This window comes from Pseudophryne corroboree, chromosome 10, assembly GCF_028390025.1.
Source record: "Pseudophryne corroboree isolate aPseCor3 chromosome 10, aPseCor3.hap2, whole genome shotgun sequence".
In the NCBI taxonomy this organism is placed as follows: Eukaryota; Metazoa; Chordata; class Amphibia; order Anura; family Myobatrachidae; genus Pseudophryne; species Pseudophryne corroboree.
In genome coordinates, this window is record NC_086453.1 from 269,192,830 (window position 1) to 269,214,449 (window position 21,620).

The following is a 21,620-nucleotide window of genomic DNA, read 5'->3' on the forward strand; positions in this document are numbered from 1 at the left end:
TAGAAAGTTTGATACATCTCCCCCTTAATAAGAAAAAAATGCTGCTACAGTATGTGCAGGAAAAGAGCTACCTCTCAACCTCTGCTGCCTAACACTAAGGGGTCTATTTACTAAGCCTTGGAAGGAAATAAAGTGGACAGAGATAAAATACGAGCAATCAGCTCCTAACTGTCATTTTTCAAACACAGCCTGTGGTATGTCAGTTAGCAGCCGATTGGCTGGTACTTTATGCCAACTTTATCTGTATCCAAGGCTTAGTAAATACTGTAGATCCCTTATTCTGTCTTTGCTTATTCTTTATATAATGCAATTAGCACTCACTGGAAGAAAATAAAAAGCTTTATAGAACTAAGGGGTTGATGTGTCAATCAGGGAAAAAAGTGGAGAAATAAACCAGTGGTCCATAGAGACCAATAAGCATCTACCTATAATTTTATAGAATGTAATTGATGAATGCTTCCTCAAAGCTAGTTGGTTGCAATGTGCAACTTCTCCACTGGTCCACTTCACTCTTTTCACTGCATAATAAATCAACCCCTAGTGCAGTGGATTCCAAACTTTTTTGAATCATGGCCCTAGAATATCAGAATTTTTTTCACGGCACCCCTAGGCCAAAAATGTATTGAGAAATTTAGAAAGAAATATTACATTAAGTAGATCGTGTCTATATGTCATCCTTAGGGTCAGTTGTGTGGTGAGGGACAAGATTTGCTTCTGTTTGACCACATATTTTATGACTGGCAGCCACCAGCTCTGGTTTTGCCTATTATATTGACCATGAATAATTTGAATTGGTCCTGGACCACCAATCCAGGGCACCCCTGCAAGTGTCCCGAGGCACCCCAGGGAGCCACGGCACACAGGGGCAGATGTATTAACTTGGAGAAGGCGTAAGGAAGTGATAAACCAGTGATATGTGCAAGGTGATAAAGGCACCAGCCAATCAGATCCTAACTGTAAATTTACATATTGGAGCTGATTGGCTGCTGCCTTTATCACCTTGCACATATCACTGGTTTATCACTTCCTTATGCCTTCTCCAGGTTAATACATCTGCCCCACAGTTTGGGAACCTCTGCTCTAGTGAGAACGTTGAAAACCTGTCAAAGTATGGAACTGATCTGCTGTACATATAATAGTATATAATGTTAATGTGACCTGCAATACCCTACTGACTCTAGATCAGCTGCTCTATAAGGTGAAAAGTTTGCCTTATTAAAGATTGCTACAAATAATAGATGTCTCCGTGTTAAGTAAGCAAGGAGGGGACCATGAAAGAGTCACTGCTGCTTTTGTTCTACAGAGAAATAAAAATAAGTAAATTATCTAAAAATGTTTCTAACTCACCAAGCATATTGTAGTGTATATAGGGCCCAAAAAATGGTATCAACGCCTTAGAATATTTTTATCTTTTTACTTTTCTACTGAATTTATGCTATGTTGAACTATTTCCTTTAATTACATCTGTGTTTCAAATATGAGATCACGTAACCAAAAGTTATCACGTATGAACAATAAAAGCATGTTTCATATCTAAATTAGGCTTTATTTAACCAACATTTGAGAACTGTTGCCTTAAAAAGAAAGATAGAGAGGTTTGAGGTTCAGTGATGCTTGAAGTGCCTGCAGGTGCTTCCTCACTATATTAATGTCCTTAGGGACGTCTTTTCTTTAAAAAAGGCAAAACAAAACAAATAATTTTAACTGAATTAATTTGGAAGACCGTTATTTAGTTTACATACAGAATTCCATATATTCATACTCAATGTGCATATTCCAGAGTAAGTAACAAAACACTTTGTTTTAAAGAAATACTCATTATTAATGTCAGTTGACATTACTTGTTCTAAAAAATCATATATTGTTTTAGCAACAAGTTTATCCGTCGTTATATAAAGCAGCTCTCTGAAGTGTGGATTTTTATTGTACAGAAGCTATATGGACTAAAAATTAAGTATTCTTTCATGTGTGTATTTTGCTTCACACACAGCTTGTGGTCATGTGATGATGTCATGCACCAATCGGGCACTTGGGGTTATAAAACCCCGAAGGAGACTTTTTCTCTTTTACTCGTTGCTCTGCTTTGAAAGGTAAAAAAAGTTCCACATCTAGAGCCCTGAAACAGCCAAACTGTCTACTTCAAAGAAGAAAAACTCCGGCTTGCTGCCACAGAACATGCACTGGCAAAAATGTAAGTTTTTTTCCACTGTGTCGCAGTTGCATTTCATATACAGTTAGACAGCTGAAGATGTTACACCTGTTGATGTTTATTACAGCATTGCCATGATATCAGATCAGAATATGTCTGAAGTCTTGTACAATTACACCGTGATTTACAAAGTGCTGCTATCAGGGACGCTTTTCAGTGCTGAATTTAAACTGATATAGTAACCAATGGATAAATTAAGAATACAGTTAAACACAATGTTGTGGAATAAATTTTTGTAGAGATCACAGTCCAAAATAATATTTACATTTGACCGATCTTCACACTTCCAATGCTTGCAAACATGTTCAATGCATAAATTAAATAATACGACAATGTTTTTGGAACATAAGGCGCATCACGTCTGTTTCCATTGGATTCAGAGAAGTGGACAGCTGTGTTTATATAGCATTGCATATTTTATAGTCTAATGTACTCTACTGCTGTAGCGCTTATCAATTTAATTCCATTCTATAATATAGCAGTCTATGCACTTCGCCTTAAAAATCCTTCAATAAGCAATGATAAAGTCATAACATAGATATTTAGTATTTATTAATATTTATATCCCATCAGCATATTCCATTGTGCTTAATGAAACATTATTTGAATTTATGTTCAGCTACCCGTATCCAATTGCAAGTCAATGGCCAATGTATTTAAAATTATGAAAAAATAGAATATAGATAGATAGATAGATAGATAGATGGGATGCGGTCAACATCCCGCTGGACGGGATCCCGGCGGTCGAAATACCGACGCCGGAATCCCGACCGCCACAATCCCGACCGCCACAATCCCGACATATTCTCCCTCCGTGGGTGTCCACGACACCCATAGAGGGAGAATATAATAGTGTGGCGAGCGTAGCGAGGCACCGTGCCCGCAGCGTGGCGAGCGAAGCGAGCCCGCAAGGGGCTGCGTTCTGCTCGCCACCCCTGTCGGGATTGTGTGGTCGGGATTCCGGCGTCGGTATTTCGACCACCGGGATCCCGTCCAGCGGGATTACGTACTGATCCCAGATAGATAGATAGATAGCAATTTAGAAAAATGTTAATATATTTTAGATATATTTCTTATTTGTTTAGTCAATTTATTTATGTTGACCAGCTTGAAAATTTATAACAATGTAAAACCATATTTTAAGATTTCAGTTAGACCAATAGTTCTCAAACGCAACCCTCAAGACACCCTAGCAGTCCAGGTTTTACGGATATCCATGCTTGTGCACAGATGGTATAATTAAACTTACTGATGTACCAATTAAGTCACCTGTACCTATTATTATTATTATTATCTTTTATTTATATGGCACCACAATGGATCTGCAGCACCCATTACAGAGTACATAAACAAATGAGCAAACAAGGAAAAAGCACTTACAGTTTGAGACAATATAGGACAAGTACAAGGTATATACAGAAAACCAGGGGTTAGGTGCCATCAAAGGGAGTACTGAGTATAAGATAGTGTAAGTGAGAGACGGTAAGGCACATGAGGGGAGAAGGCCCTGATCTTGCGAGTAAGTGTGGATAGCCTTAAAACCTGGACTGTTGGGGTGCCTTGAGAACCGTGTTTGGGAGTTAGACTGATTGGGCATAATTCTGTTTTTTTTTAATAAGAGATATAACACTAAAGCTGGTATCTCTTTCCAAAAAACAAACTCTAAAATGAGAGTTCTCCAGGAAGTATTAGATGTATTCACCCAATGAGATAACTTACATTAGCTATAGCTTCCTATTGGCCAGGTAGTTGCATTTATCCAGTCAGGCGAATACATGTAATTAATCAAACAAATTCAACCAACTGAACTGTTCTATGTAGCAAGGAGCCTTTCTTTTCCAGCCGGTGGGTAGATGATATTAGATTTCCCTTTAAAATTGAAGTTGCAAAATAAAAATATCATGAATAGGTTTATAACTCTTAGGGTGTGTACACACGGTGAGATCCTTGCTATGCCCGATTTTCACTTGCGATTTCCCTTGAACTCCCCGGAGCCCAGCACCACCGATTTTGACAAACTTTTCTTGAGATATGGACTATGTGTGCTTATGATTTTGGCTTATGTGAGATTGTGGCTTATGTGAGATGTCATTGACATGTGAGATGAACTAGATAGTACACCGATCTAGCAAGGATTGACTTGCTTGCACTGTCTATCTTTTCTTACGATGCCGACCTGGCGGGACCACGCATCGGGATCGAATCAGGATCGCAAGGTGACTTTCACCTTGCGATCTGCACTAACTTTTCTTGCGATTTTGACTATATAGTCAAAATCGAAAGAAAATATCTCACCGTGTGTACACACCCTTAGAAAAATTATTGATGTTACATAGACTTTTTATTTTTTACATACAATTAACCTTATACATTAAGGGAGAATTTGATTAGCTGTGGAATATTACCCCCGATAGCCAGCACTGCTGTTTTTTCGTGGCCGCAATTGCAATAAACACATGGAACTGGGATATGTTCCTGTAACCAGAGGGTAATTGAATTACCCTGAAAAAACGTATTGCAGTAAATTTTCTGCAAAAATGGTATTGTGATTAATTGAACTCCTTCCTTACTAACTACACATTTCTTTCTATCTATCTATCTATCTATCTATCTATCTATCTATCTATCTATCTATCTATCTATCTATCTATCTAATTACCCAGCAAAATGCTTAAAGGAAGTTTAGTGTGCAGGCAGGCCAGGGGTTGGAATCAATATGCTGATGGGTTTGTTAGAACCAGAGACTATAATATAACTTGATCAGTTCCAGCAGTGGACTTTTAACATTTCAGGCAATTTGTGCTAGAGTGTATTCCTCATTTGCAAAGTGACATAAAAGGTTTAATAGTAAAATACCTTAAATATACAGTGTTTTCTAATAAATTCCATCAAAGAGCATGCAGTAGACTGATGGCATAGGGATAAATACTGTGGGTGATACAGTTATTCAATGGCAATAATTCATCCCCATGTCAGTCTAATATCCTTCAGTATTGCCTGCATACACACATCATTGTACCACTCTCCAGCCCTTCTGCGAACAAACTGCCTTCTGTTACAGCAAAATATTTAACATTTTTTTGACTCATTGGTCCAGAGCACCTGCTGCCATTTGTCTGCATCTCAGTTCCTATGTTTTCATGCAAAATTGAGTCATTTGGCCTTGTTTCCATGCCAACGGTATGGCTTTTTGGCAGGGGCGGATTGGGAACAAAAAGCGGCCCTGGAAAAATTTGTACTAGTGGCCCCACATAGATAGCACCAGAGGTGTAAGGTCTAGCCATGGGCCATGGCAGCAGCACCCTCCCCCCAAGACTTTCCAGATAGTGGGCATGTTCAGCATCACGGGGGAAGTTAAAAAGAAATACTGCAAAATTAAATGTTATGAGCACATTATATGATACACCTTCAGAATTTAGGAAACTATATCATTCTTTAGAAAGATATATTTTCTTGCTTATTACACCAACCGTATCCCAATCACTATTCACTCAATCTTATATGTCAGCCAAGCAGGCTAAGTGGCAAAGTAATTTTCATATATGCAAATTATTTTGCATATTATTCATTATGTCTATAAAAAGGACCACATGTCCTCAAACAAAACAGGCCCCACGGGTGCGTCGGCCCACCGGGAATCTTCCCTGTGAACCCTATGGCCAATCCGCCTCTGCTTTTTGGCCACAATTCTTCCATGAAGACCACTTCTGGACAGACATCTTTGAACAGTAGATGAGTCTTCCTGGGTCCCACTGGTTTCTGCCAGTTCTGAGCTGATGGCACTGCTGGACAGCTTCCAATTTCAAAGGGAAGTAAGCATGATGTGTCTTTCATCTTATGCACTGTTTCCTTTGCTGACCATTGTATCTACAGTCCGCAACATTGCCTGTTTCTTTGTGCTTCAATGCTGAGAAATACAGGCAGCTATTATGCAATACCATCAGGGGGGCATCTGATTTGCTTCAAATTAATTCTGCAGCAGGACAATGACCCCAAACATACAGTCAATGTCATTAAGATCTATCTTCAGCATAAAGAAGAACAAGAAGACCTGGAAGTGATGAACCCTGATCTCAACATCATCGAGTCTGTCTGGGATAACATGAAGGGACAGAAGGATTGGAGCAAACCTACATACACAGAAGATCGGTGGTTAGTTCTTCAATATATTTAGAACAACCTCCCTGCTGAGTTCCTTCCAAACCTGTGTGCAAGTGTACCTAGAAGAATTGATGCTGTTTTGAAGGCAAAAGGTGGTCCTACCAATTATTGATTTGATTTAGATTTCTCTTCTGTTCATTCACTTTGCATTTTGTTAATTGAGGACTCCAAGAATACACAGAATTTGCATGCATAAATTAAACCTAAACTCGATATAGATAGATAGACACTGTAGATAGATACTGTAGATATATAGATAGATTGATAGATAGATAGATAGATAGATAGTTTTCCTACACTATCAGAAAGCAATTTTCAATTGGTCTTCTTGTACATTAGCATTATTATATTTTAATTTTGTATCATATCAATACTGAAAAATTGGGGTTTGTGACACGTCCAGTGTTTACATTGTTCTTAACGCAAAGATAAATATCATGTGTGATTCCTGAGGTTATCATACCCTTGATTACATCTGCAATGATTCATAATGATATAGGAACAAGCTGTCTTCACACTTACTACAGTACATGGAAAGCCATGCACAGATCATCACAAGCAGCTAAAAAAAGACCAGGCAATGTTTTGAGAAGATCAGGATCAGGATCGCAAGGTGACTTTCACCTTGCGATCTGCACTAACTTTTCTTGCGATTTTGACTATATAGTCAAAATCGAAAGAAAATATCTCACCGTGTGTACACACCCAAAGAAAAAATATTGATGTTACATAGACTTTTTTTTTTTACATACAATTAACCTTATACATTAAGGGGGAATTTGATTAGCTGTGGAAAATTACCCCCGATAGCCAGCACTGCTGTTTTTTCTTGGCCGCAATTGCGATAAACACATGGAACCGGGATATGTTCCTGTAACCAGAGGGTAATTGAATTACCCTGAAAAAACGTATTGCAGTAAATCGGGTATTTACCGGATTTTTTTACTGCAAAAATGGGATCGTGATTAATTGAACTCCTTCCTTACTAACTACACATTTCTTTCTATCTATCTATCTATCTATCTATCTATCTATCTATCTATCTATCTATCTATCTATCTATCTATCTATCTATCTATCTATCTTTACTTCCTTAAACTCCATCAATGCATATTCAGAAAAAGAATCATCTTTATTGGCCAGGTGTACATGAGTAATAATAATAATAATAATAATAATAATAATAATAATAATAATAATTTTATTTATATAGCGCTCTTTCTCCAACAGGACTCAAGGCGCTTTACAGATATCAAAAACAATGCACATGATACAGAGGATTTGAATAATACAGCAATAGATAAGCCACACAGACATAAAAGAATACCTTAAGCACACAGAAAGCATAATGCATGATTGGTGTAGGCATTTTGGGTAACAACTTCCAAGGGTTGTGTATTCCACCCTCACAAGGTACCAAGTGCAGCAGCCATCTTGGGCACACAGCGTTGGATTACCCAGGGTGGAATAGTCCACCCCTAGAAGAGATGACACAAAATGGGGGTGATTTCAGAGTCCTACAGTTCAGAATAGGGTTCCATCAAAACCATCAGGCCTATGTATTTTTCATCCCATCCACAAGTGTACCATATGGGGCAGCCATGTTGGGCGCACTTTGAAGGTTACACTGTGGGAGGTGAGCCATACAAGGGCCAAGTTCATATATATTGGAAAACTGATGCTTATGTAGTAGTATGATGTACCCTGCATGTAGGGCACAATGGCAAGGTGTGCATTCAGTGGAGGTAAACATTACAGGAAAAACACATGGTGGGGTGGAAGAGAGGAAGGAAGGGGAAAAAACCCCAAAACCAATAGCAGGTAACTAGTGGCAGAAGTAGAATTGGGATAACATTATTTTGATAAGATCATAGTATGGGTGGGTATGAGAATGTGGGGGCATACTCAGAAGCAATGGGGATGTCCCTGCTGAGCCTGGTCCTGGTGCTCTGCCCCCACAGTTCCCTGTTCATCTTGATGGTTAGGCCCAGGGGCAGACTTGAAGTTCTCAGCCAGAGAGGTGGTAAGCCTGGTGTTGGTGTTCTCATGTTAGAGGCGAGGAGAGGCCACATAAAGATCCTGAGTTTTGTGGTTGTAATGCAGTCCTTCTGTTTGTTTGCCTTCTGTTTTACTTCGGTTTAAAACAGGTATAACACTGCTATTGATTTTAGCTGCCACTGTACACCTGGCCAATAAAGAATAAAGCTGATTCTGATTTTGATTCTGATTCTGATATTCTATTGTACACACACAATATTTACTGTGCATGTTTGAGTCACATATTAACCATATTTCATAAGTCAACTCTGTATTTGTTTTCACTGATCTAACACATTTTCTGTGTTCTCTTAACAAAGATAATTAATCCACCCATTTTAATAAATACAGGTTGAGTATCCCTTATACAAAATGCTTGGGACCAGAAATATTTTGGATATTGGATTTTTCCGTATTTTGGAATAATTGCATACCATAATGAGATATCATGGTGATGGGACCTAAGTCTAAGCACAGAATTCATATATGTTACATATACACCTTATACACAGCCTGAAGGTCATTTAATACAATATTTTTAAAAACTTTGTGTATTAAACAAAGGTTTCACTATCTCAGTCTCACTCAAAAAATTCTGTATTTCGGAATATTTGGATATGGAATACTCAACCTGTATGAGTTCTTGGTGCTCATTACAAAGCTGAAATTTGTGAGTTGTTGATGGGGATCAGTTTTCATATACACGAGACACTAGCTATAGTGTAGGGCCGAAGAGTACTTTTCCTTTTACTGCACTAAAATGCTTCTTGTAGAGACCTATTGTATTGAGACATTAAGGGGAATATATACAAAGTACTGTAATATGGCAAATGGAGAACAATATTGCTCACCAGTAGACAATTTGACATCCATCCTGTGGTAGTAAGGGATTAAAGAGCACTGGTGGTGCTGCGTTCTGTGTGAAATGGGAATAATCTCCTTGTATTATACTGATACTGTGTAGTTGTGCCAATTTTCCTTATGGGTGGATTTTGATAAATAGATGGAAATAACTATAAAATGGTTATCTTGCTCTTTTTTCTCTCTCTCTCTCTCTCTCTCTCTCTCTCTCTCTCTCATATATATATATATATATATATATATATATATATGAATGCCCTCACTCACTCACTCACTGACTGACTCATCACTAATTATCTTACTTCCCGATAACAGACAATCGGATCAAATTTTGGATTGCACCTCCAGTGTGTAGAATTTAATAAACTACAAAATGGTCCTGTCCCTTTTTACTGTATCTGCTACGGGTGCTCCTCGAGTAACGCCAAGAATCATGGATTAATATTTACTTACATTAAGATGTCTCAAATTTACAGCTATATAGATTTACCAAATTTTTAAAACTCATTTATATTTACAACCGTGAAAATCAGAAACTTCCATGCGAAAAACTGGTAGAACAGCTAGTCTTTATCAGCTCATTGGGAGTAATTCACAGTTGATCGCAGCAGCAAATTTGTTAGCAGTTGGGTAAAACCATAGGGGTAATTCGAAGTTGATCGCAGCAGGAAATTTTTTAGCATTTGGGCAAAACCATGTGCACTGCAGGGGAGGCATATATAACATTTGCAGAGAGAGTTAGATTTGGGTGGGTTATTTTGTTTCTGTGCAGGGTAAATACTGGCTGCTTTATTTTTACACTGCAATTTAGATTTCAGTTTGAACACACCCCACCCAAATCTAACTCTCTCTGCACATGTTAGCTAAGATACACTCCCAGAGGGCGGCGGTCTAGCGTTTGCATTGCAATGCTGCTAAAAGCAGCTAGCGAGCGAATAACTCGTAATGAGGGCCCTGGTTTTGCCCAACTGCTAACAAATTTGCTGCTGCGATCAACTCTCAATTACCCCCATGGTTTTGCCCAACTGCTAACAAATTTGCAGCAGCGATTAGGTCTGAATTACCCCCATTGTGTTGTAGCTTTTTTGTCTGTAGGAGTATACAATCTCTAAGTTCAGGTAGTTGAAGTACAGCTCTTTTTAGGGGTATCAATAGTTATTTTCCTTGGCAGATATTATGGGCCTAATTCAGATCTGATCGCAGCAGCAAATTTATTAGCTAATGGGCAAAACCATGTGCAGTGTAGGGGGGGGGGGGGCAGATGTAACATGTGCAGAGACAGTTAGTTTTGGGTGGGTTATATTGTTTCTGTGCAGGGTAAATACTGGCTGCTTTATTTTTACACTGCAATTTAGATTTCAGTTTGAACACACCCCACCCAAATCTAACTCTCTCTGCACATGTTATATCTGCCCCCCCCTGCAGTGCACATGGGGGGTCATTCCAACCTGATCGCTGGCTGCAGTTTATCACCGCAGTGCGCCGGCGCATGCCAGATGGCTGAAGGCCGTCGTTCCCTAGCAATCACCTCTGCCTGATTGACAGGCAGAGGCGGTCACTGGGCGGGAGGGGGCGGCTCAGCGGTGTTTGGCCAACCATTATGGGGGCGCGGTCCGGCCAACGCATTATGGGGGCGCGGTCCGGCCGTGCGGGGGGCGGGCCGCAGCCGCTGCGACCAGGGTCAGCGATGATCAACTCCCGGCCAGCCGCAGGAGCTGCGCTGGCTGGGAGTTACTCCACAAGTACAAAAGCATTGCCGCTTTTGTACTTGTGCGGGGGGGGGGGCTGGACTGACATGTGGGGCGGACTAGCCCTGTGCTGGGCGTCCCCCCGCATGTCAGGGAAGATGATCGTAGCTGTGCTAAATTTAGCACAGCTACGATCAACTCATAATGACCTCCATGGTTTTTCTCATTAGCTAACAAATTTGCTGCTGAGATCAGATATGAATTAGGCCCAATGTTTGTACCTGTAGTTTGCCTGGATTACCTTAAATACAAAAGTCTTTGTGCCAAACTGGTTCCAGATGTTTGGTATTAGACAAACAAACACTGTGTTGATTCCATAGATTCCCCTCTAGTTCTTTTTTATGTAAATTTGTCTCAATGGTTTTACGGTATGAAAAAATGAAGAAAAAAAAGGAGGAATAAATAAATAACAAATATAATTCCTTATTAAACATGAAGATCAGGGAAGGCTCTGGTTATTATACTATCCTTTTCCCAGAGAATAGGGTGCAAAAGGTCCTTTATGATATGGGGCACAACCGTGATGATAGGCCAAAAGAAGTGCTCACTTTGGGGGTCATTCCGAGTTGTTCGCTCGCTAGCTGCTTTTAGCAGCTTTGCACACGCTAAGCCGCCGCCTACTGGGAGTGAATCTTAGCTTATCAAAATTGCGAACGAAAGATTAGCAGAATTGCGAATAGACACTTCTTAGCAGTTTCTGAGTAGCTCCAGACTTACTCGCCATCTGCGATCAGTTCAGTCAGTTTCGTTCCTGGTTTGACGTCACAAACACACCCAGCGTTCGGCCAGACACTCCCCCGTTTCTCCAGCCACTCCCGCTTTTTTCCCAGAAACGGTAGCGTTTTTTCACACACACCCATAAAACGGCCAGTTTCCGCCCAGAAACACCCACTTCCTGTCAATCACATTACGATCACCAGAACGAAGAAAAAACCTTGTAATGCCGTGAGTAAAATACCTAACTGCATAGCAAATTTACTTGGCGCAGTCGCACTGCGGACATTGCGCATGCGCATTAGCGACTAATCGCTCCGTTGCGAGAAAAAAATAACGAGCGAACAACTCGGAATGACCCCCTTTATTCTTATGTTAACTTAGAGATATACGACGAGCACTTTTCAAGTTTTGTGTTTTGGTTTTGGATCTGGATCCTCGCTCGTGTTTTGTATCTGGATTGGTTTTGCCAAAACCACCCTTTCGGGTTTTGGTTTTGGATCTGGATGATTTTTGAAAAAAACATGAAAACAGCTAAAATCACAGAATTTGGGGGTAATTTTGATCCTACGGTATTATTAACCTCAATAACATTGATTTCCACTCATTTCCAGTCTATTCTGAACACCTCACACAACACAATATTGTTTTTAGGCCAAAAGGTTGCACCAAGGTCGCTGGATGACTAAGCTAAGTGACACTAGGTCACTGGATGACTAAGCGAAGTGACACAAGTGTGCAGCACAAACACCTGGCCCATCTAGGAGTGGACAAAAAAGAAAGTGGGAGGCTGCGCTAAATTAATAAAATGTAACAACAATGATAATTCGTCTATTAATTGCACAATTTAATAATAAAAAATATTATCGCTAAAATATTGTAATAAGTATACCATAAAATACATGCAACATCAATATAGCTTAGTAAAAACATACACTTTGCTGGAAGACCAAACCACCCCCACCAAGTTCCGGACCATCATACGTATTTTGAGGATTCCAATAGCAGACTGAACCGATGATTTTCATACACTGCACTGCATGAGGAGCTCATCATCCAAAATACAGGAGCATCACATCCTCTAGCGGCAATTTGCTATTATATGGGACACTGCTTACCTCTCAAATACTTACCTATACTGGACTCGGACCAACCTGGGGGAATAATTTGGAACGGACTTTCCACCTACCAACTTCTTCCATTGCTGGCAAACTGGGTAACCCTTTAAATGTTCATACCCCAACTGTATGTTTTTACTAAGCTATATTGATGTTGCATGTATTTTATGGTATACTTATTACAATATTTTAGCGATAATATTTTTTATTATTAAATTGTGCAATTAATAGACGAATTATCATTGTTGTTACATTTTATTAATTTAGCGCAGCCTCCCACTTTCTTTTTTGTTCACCTTTGTGGGGGTGACTCCCCTTTAATTTGAGGCAGCAGCTCGGTGAAACACCTTATACCTAAAGCGCCTGAGTACCCTTTGGGTAATCGAACTGTTACCCATCTAGGAGTGGCACTGCAGTGTCACACAGGATGACACTTTTAAAAAACTAGGCCCCAAAGAGCACACAATGCAAAGAAGAATAAGAGGTGCAAGATGGAATTGTCCTTGGTCCCTCCCTCTCACCCTTATGTTGTATAAATAGGACATGCACACTTTAACAAACCAATCATTTCAGCGACAGGGTCTGCCACATGACTGTGTCTGAAATTATTGGTTTGTTTGGGCCCCCACCAAAAAAGAAGCAATTAATATCTCCTTGCACAAACTGGCTCTACAGTGGCAAGATGTCATCCTCATCCTCAGATCCCCCCCCCCTCCCCCACTTCAGTGTTTACATCCTCATCCTCACAGAGAAATAATATTCAAACAAACAAAACCACATCATTTAGGTGTCAGTGGACTGCTTACGCTATTACCCAAAGTTTCTGAACTTGACAATGACTTATGATGAATGCGCTGCAGGTGATGTACAGTATAAGGGAAGATGTTCCACAGTGGTTAACGTCCTTACCCCTACTTATTATGGATTTAGAAAGGCAACAGATTGCTTTACACCTGTTGTCCGGATTTGTGGAGAAATAATTCCACACCGAAGATGTGGCTTTTTTGGTATTTTGCCCATGCATGACAATGGGCTTATTCATCCTACAGACAATAACTGTCTCCCCCGGTGCCTGATTTAAACAAACCACATCACCATCAGACTCCTCCTTGTCAACTTCCTCCGCAGCACCAGCTACACCCATATCCTCATTGGTGTTCTTCAACAGTGACATCTTCAATTTGAATATCAGAAACTGGACTGTGGGTGCTCTTTCCAGTACTTGCAGAGGGCATGCAAATGGTGGAAGGAGCCACCTCTTCCCATCCAGTGTTGGGAAGGTGAGGCATCGCAACCGCCGAAACACTTGGGCCAAAATTTACTAAAAAATCGAGTTTGTCCGATTTGTATTTTTTCTTTCTAAGTCCCAACACGGGAATTCACTAAGCACAAATCTCGGCAGAGTTTGGACTATTCGTAATGGTTTGAATGACAAACTTCAGAAATACGAATGATTAGACCATCGGTCAAACGCGGCTGTTATTTCCTACAACACGGGTATTCACTATTCATTTGTATTTGGGTGTTAGTCTCTGAGTGCTCAAGTGCGGGTGTATTTTTTTGCGATTCGTTAAAAAATTAGCAAAAAAATAGACCTGCTTTTTCCAGGCGAGCTTGGATAATCATGCACAGATCAGTGAGATCTGTGCATGGTTATCTATGGGAAAGGGTCTGTTTACTGTAAAAACTTGGGGAAAGAATTGCGTGGGGTCCCCCCTCCTAAGCCAAACCAGCCTCGGGCTCTTTGAGCCGGTCCTGGTTGCAAAAATATGGGGGAAAAATTGACAGGGGTACTGCGCCTGGTCCTGGCGCCTGGTCCTGGTGCCAAAAATATGGGGGACTAAAAGCGTAGGGGTCCCCCGTTTTTTTAACACCAGCACCGGGCTCCACTAGTCAGAGAGATAATGCCACAGCCGGGGGACACTTTTATATAGGTCCCTGCGGCCCTGGCATTAAATCACTAACTAGTCACCCCTGGCCGGGGTACCCTGGAGGAGTGGGGACCCCTTAAATCAAGGGGTCCTCCCCCTCCAGCCACCCAAGGGCCAGGGGTGAAGCCCGAGGCTGTGCCCCCCACCCAAGGGCTGCGGATGGGGGGCTGATAGCCATGTGTAAAAAAAAAAGAATATTGTTTTTTGTAGCAGTACTACAAGTCCCAGCAAGCCTCCCCCGCAAGCTGGTACTTGGAGAACCACAAGTACCAACATGCGGGGGGAAACAGGCCCGCTGGTGCCTGTAGTAGTACTACTACAAAAAAAAATACCCAAATAAAAACAGAACTCACACACCTTGAAAGTAAAACTTTATTACATACATGCACACCTACATTCACACATACTTACCTATGTTCACACGAGGGTCGGTCCACTTCTCCAAGTAGAATCCATGGGGTACCTGTGAATAAAATTATACTCACAAAAATCCAGTGTAGATCGGTCCTCTTCTGAGCTTGTAATCCACGTACTTGGCAAAAAAACAAACCGAAAAACCCGAACCACGCACTGAAAGGGGTCCCATGTTTACACATCGGACCCCTTTCCCCGACTGCCGAGACCCCCCGTGACTCCTGTCACAGAGGGTCCCTTCAGCCAATCAGGGAGCGCCACGTCGTGGCACTCTCTTGATTGCCTGTGCGCTCCTGAGCTGTCAGTCAGGCTGCGCATGGCAGAGATACAATGTAGCGCATAGGCGCTACATTGTATCCAATGCTGGGAACTTTGCGGTCAGCGGTGAGGTTACTCGCGGTCAACCGCTGACCGCAAAGTTCCCAGCATTGGATACAATGTAGCGCCTATGCGCTACATTGTATCTCTGCCGTGCGCAGCCTGACTGACAGCTCAGGAGCGCACAGGCAATCAGGAGAGTGCCACGACATGGCGCTCCCTGATTGGCTGAAGGGACCCTCTGTGACAGGAGTCACGGGGGGTCTCGGCAGTCGGGGAAAGGGGTCCAATGTGTAAACATGGGACCCCTTTTAGTGCGTGGTTCGGGTTTTTCGGTTTGTTTTTTTGCCAAGTACGTGGATTACAAGCTCAGAAGAGGACTGATCTACACTGGATTTTTGTGAGTATAATTTTATTCACAGGTACCCCATGGATTCTACTTGCAGAAGTGGACCGACCCTCGTGTGAACATAGGTAAGTATGTGTGAATGTAGGTGTGCATGTATGTAATAAAGTTTTACTTTCAAGGTGTATGAGTTCTGTTTTTATTTGGGTATTTTTTTTGTAGTAGTACTACAGGTACCAGCGGGCCCGTTTCCCCCCCGCATGCTGGTACTTGTGGTTCTCCAAGTACCAGCTTGCAGGGGAGGCTTGCTGGGACTTGTAGTACTGCTACAAAAAACAATATTCTTTTTTTTACACATGGCTATCAGCCCCCCATCTGCAGCCCTTGGATGGGGGGGACAGCCTCGGGCTTCACCCTTGGCCCTTGGGTGGCTGGAGGGGGAGGACCCCTTGATTTAAGGGGTTCCCACTCCTCCAGGGTACCCCGGCCAGGGGTGACTAGTTAGTGATTTAATGCCAGGGCCGCAGGGACCTATATAAAAGTGTCTCTCTGGCATTATCTCTCTGACTAGTGGAGCCCGGTGCTGGTGTTAAAAAATATGGGGGACCCCTACGCTTTTTGTCCCCCGTATTTTTGGCACCAGGACCAGGCGCAGAGCCCGGTGCTGGTTGTTCAAATATGGGGGAACCCCTGTCAATTTTTTCCCCATATTTTTGCAACCAGGACCGGCTCAAAGAGCCCGAGGCTGGTTTTGCTTAGGAGGGGGGACCCACGCAATTTTTTTTTTTAATTTTAACACTTTCATTTTTTTTTTAAGGTGCACAATGAAGCCAAACAAGGATCTCACAGATCCGTCCGGGATTCCTTGTGTTTTGTCAGGCAGTGTTTTACTCATCACTCCCGTAAAACACTGCCTGACATTACGAATCACATCGACATCGGAAAAGACGAATGTTGCAAACTCGGCAGATTAGTTAATGACCGTATCAGGATTCAAAAAGTTGCAGTAAAATGCACCCGATACCATTCGAGTTCAAACACCCTTAAAAACGGCAAAAACACGAATATTAGTAAATATACCCCTTGGACTCTCTTTGGGGATTTGTGATACCATCTTAGAACGCACAGTTCTTTGCTGTGCTTTTGCCAGCTCAACCCTTTTCATTTTTCTAGCGGGAGGATGAGGGCTTCCATCATCATGTGAAGCTGAAACACTAGTCATCAACATAGGCCAGGGTAAGTTTACGTTTCTCCTCAGACGATTTAAATTACATTTTTGGGTCATTTTACAGAACTTTGGCTTTTTGGAGTTTACATGCCCTCTACTATGACATTGGGCATCGGCCTTGGCAGACGACGTTGATGGCATTTCATTGTCTATGTTATGACTAGTGGCAGCAGCTTTAGCATTAGGAGGAAGTGGTTCTTGATCTTTCCCTATTTTATCCTCCAAATTTTTGTTCTCATTTATTTTTCTGGAGTTATATAACAATTTGGATAATAATAACCCTTTTCTTTGGAGTTATTATAATACTAGGCAGCACAGGAGAGTGTACCCCTACACCACACAGGGCAAACCCTGTAAAAATTATTTGGATTCAGTATTAATAACCCCTTTATTTGGAGTAAATAATATACAGGACAGCACCACTGGACTTATATGGCAGTACCACTGGAGCTATACAGCAATACCTCTGGACTCATACGACAGTAATGCTGGACTTATACGGCTGTACCGTTGGACTTATATGGCAGTACTGCTGGACTTATACGGCAGCACCGCTGGACTGGATTTACACGGCAGCACCACTTCAGTGGTCTTATACGACAGCACCACTGGACTGGACTTATACAGCAGCACCACTGGACTTATGACAGCACAGGATACCACCACTGGACTTATGGCAGCACAGGACACTACCACTGTACTGATGCAGCACAAGACAGCACCACTGGACTGATGCAGCACAAGACAGCACCACTGGACTGGACTTAAACAGCAGCACTGGACTTATGGCAGCAAAGGACACCACCACTGTGACTGGACTGATGCAGCACAAGACACCACCACTGGACTGATGCAGCACAAGACAGCACCACTGGAATGATACAGAAGAGCAGTTCGCCATCCCACAAGCCATGCCACTTTCCCGCACAGACACTGAGGATAAACGTCCTCTCGCTACACCCTCCAGGACTGGAGTGAAGATGGCAGGGCAGGAGGTGCAAAATATACAAAGTCCGGATCTCGTGAGAATCTGACACCAGGATGACAATTTGACTCGTGAGTCTGGAGGGAAAACCCGAGCTGGACTCTGATCCGGATTCGGATCGTGAAGTCTGGGAGGGTTTGGATCTCTGAGATCCGATCCCGCTCATCCCTACTTTAAGTGAATATAGGAAATGCTCATAAAGGTTTCTTAGGCTCAGAAAGGCATATACATATGAGTTCAAATCAGATGCTCACTCATATATTTAAAACAATTTTAATAAAACAATGCCTATATATAATAATTTGTTTTAAAATTGTTTTATTAAAACTATATGATATGATAAGTATAGTATCTCAGTGGTATGGATTTTACACAATTCTTGGTTGATATTGTGTGAGTTGGGTGACTCATTTTGCCAATAAGGTGCTGCTTTTATCCTGTTGTGCCCAATAATCATTGTATATAAGTGCAAAGTGCAGAAGGCATTTAGACCATTGCTAATAGTGATTTTCTTGTGCTAAGTAATTGATTGTACAGTACAAAGCGCATAAAGCTGGCTGAGGTTGAAGGACCATTTCTGTTGGGGGAGGCTCATGTGAGGTAGGTGTTAGGAAATTATTTAAGCAAGACTCACTGTCATCAAACCTCTTTGTTCCTGATTTCTTCTCCCACTATCCATGTTAGGCTTGATATTGTGTGTGTGTGTGTGTGTGTGTGTGTGTGTGTGTGTGTGTGTGTGTGTGTGTATAGTTATCTGCTGGTTGGGTTGTGGTAAAGAAAGTATGTTGTTAGTTATTTTTATTACTTTTGAGTACCCCTTCCTTTAGTCAGTCACGTCACAAAGGGTGTGTGGCCCGCATACGGGTGTCACCAGCTAAGGGGTGACACCAAAATGCCAGCTCCTGTTCGATGACAGCAGCTGGGTACTGCACTGGAGCATTATGTGCAGCACTCGGCTCGTGTCACTGTGTAGGAGACGGCACTGCAGTCACACCACTCCCCGGGGGCACTTCCCAAACCCCCCCAGAAAACGGCGGTCAGGACGTGAAGCCCCACTCCTCCACGAAGCCCAACACACTTCCCTGCAAAGCCCTGTCCCATTTCGTAGCACCGCACCTCTGAGGCAAGTGTCGCCTCTGCTTTAGTTGGTCTGTGCTAATGACCGCAATTAGGTTTTGGCGACACCACTCTGACTACTAATGTGCTCAAAAGGAGTGTTGTGTACCAGTGACTGGGTTAGAATGAATTACTTTGGATACTAATTAGTGCTAACACCTGCATGGGTGTAATAAAAGTCAGTCAGCCTGGACAGGAATTGCTCATTGCCTGTGGAGTAAGCTTCTGTCTTGCATAGAGTTACACCATTACTACGTGAAGTGAGTGCTGTGTTGAACTGCTGTTTGGTGGGGTGTAGTACGGCTGACCGGCGGTCGGGCTCGGTGGCGACCTGCGGTCACCACGGGTCCTATTCCCACTCTATGGTAGTGATGAGCGGGTTTGGTTTCCGAGAAACCGAACCCCCCCCGAACTTCACCCTTTTTACACGGGTCCGAGCCATACTCGGATTCTCCCGTATGGCTCGGTTAACCCGAGCGCGCCCGAACGTCATCATCCCGCTGTCGGATTCTCGCAAGATTCGGATTCTATATAAGCAGCCGCGCGTCGCCGCCATTTTCACACGTGCATTGAGATTGATAGGGAGAGGACGTGGCTGGCGTCCTCTCCGTTTATAATTGTAGAAGAGACAGTTGATTGCTTGTTTTATTACTAATTGTGGGGAGGATTGGGGAGCAGCTGTTAGGACTCGGAGTAGAGTGCAGAGTTTTGCTGATAGTGACCACCAGTTTTTTTTAATCCATTCTCTGCCTGAAAAAAACGCTCCATACCATATCTGTGCTCAGTGTGCTGTATGATATATCTGTGCTGAGTGCTCACACTGCTTAATTGTGGGGACTGGGGAGCAGCTATAGCAGGAGTACAGTGCACAGTTTTGCTGACAGTGACCACCAGTATACGTTTGTCTGCCTGAAAAACACCCCTGTGGTGGCCTTTTTTTATACTAGTTTAGCAGTCTGCTGACAGTGTCCACCAGGTCCATTATACTGTATATAGCAGTACGGTAGGCCACTGCTGTACCTACCCCTGTGTCATCAGTCACTCGTCATCCATTAATAATAATAAGTATACTATCCATCCATCTACATTGTATACCTGTGGTTTTTTATTTCTTTATACTAGTTTAGCAGTTTGCTGACAGTGTCCACCAGGTCCATTTATTATACTGTATATAGCAGTACGGTAGGCCACTGCTGTACCTACCTCTGTGTCGTCACTCGTCGTCCATAAGTATACTATCCATCCATCTACATTGTATACCTGTGGTGGCTTTTTTTCTTTATACTAGTAGTACTAGTTTAGCAGTCTGCTGACAGTGTCCACCAGGTCCATTATACTGTATATAGCAGTACGGTAGGCCACTGCTGTACCTACCTCTGTGTCGTCACTCGTCGTCCATAAGTATACTATCCATCCATCTACATTGTATACCTGTGGTGGCTTTTTTTTTTTTATACTAGTAGTACTAGTTAAGCAGTCTGCTGACAGTGTCCACCAGGTCCATTATACTGTATATAGCAGTATGGTAGGCCACTGCTGTACCTACCTCTGTGTCGTCAGTCACTCGTCATCCATTAATAATAATAAGTATACTATCCATCCATCTACATTGTATACCTGTGGTGTCTTTTTTTCTTTATACTAGTTTAGCAGTTTGCTGACAGTGTCCACCAGGTCCATTTATTATACTGTATATAACAGTACGGTAGGCCACTGCTGTACCTACCTCTGTGTCGTCACTCGTCGTCCATAAGTATACTATCCATCCATCTACATTGTATACCTGTGGTGCCTTTTTTTCTTTATACTAGTTTAGCAGTTTGCTGACAGTGTCCACCAGGTCCATTTATTATACTGTATATAGCAGTACGGTAGGCCACTGCTGTACCTACCTCTGTGTCATCACTCGTCGTCCATAAGTATACTATCCATCCATCTACATTGTATACCTGTGGTGCCTTTTTTTCTTTATACTAGTAGTACTAGTTTAGCAGTCTGCTGACAGTGTCCACCAGGTCCATTATACTGTATATAGCAGTACGGTAGGCCACTGCTGTACATACCTCTGTGTCGTCACTCGTCATCCATAAGTATACTATCCATCCATCTACATTGTATACCTGTGGTGCCTTTTAGTTGTGCGCATTAAAATATGGAGAACAAAAATGTGGAGGTTAAAAAAATAGGGAAAGATCAAGATCCACTTCCACCTCGTGCTGAAGCTGCTGCCACTAGTCATGGCCAAGACGATGAAATGCCATCAACGTCGTCTGCCAAGGCCGATGCCCAATGTCATAGTACAGAGCATGTAAAATCCAAAGCACAAAAGATCAGTAAAATGACCCAAAAATCTAAATTAAAAGCGTCTGAGGAGAAGCGTAAACTTGCCAATATGCCATTTACGACACGGAGTGGCAAGGAACGGCTGAGGCCC

General features: G+C 42.2%; 1 protein-coding gene across 1 annotated transcript in view; it reads left to right on the forward strand.

Moving 5' to 3' along the window:
• POU2AF1 (POU class 2 homeobox associating factor 1) overlaps nucleotides 1-21,620 on the forward strand; it is a 172,486-nt gene that overhangs the window by 40,415 nt on the left and 110,451 nt on the right. Inside the window, exon 2 of the mRNA XM_063943263.1 lies at nucleotides 1,991-2,191. Coding sequence (XP_063799333.1) covers nucleotides 2,176-2,191 — 16 coding nt within the window. The 5' untranslated portion in view covers nucleotides 1,991-2,175. The remainder of the gene's footprint in view (nucleotides 1-1,990; nucleotides 2,192-21,620) is intronic.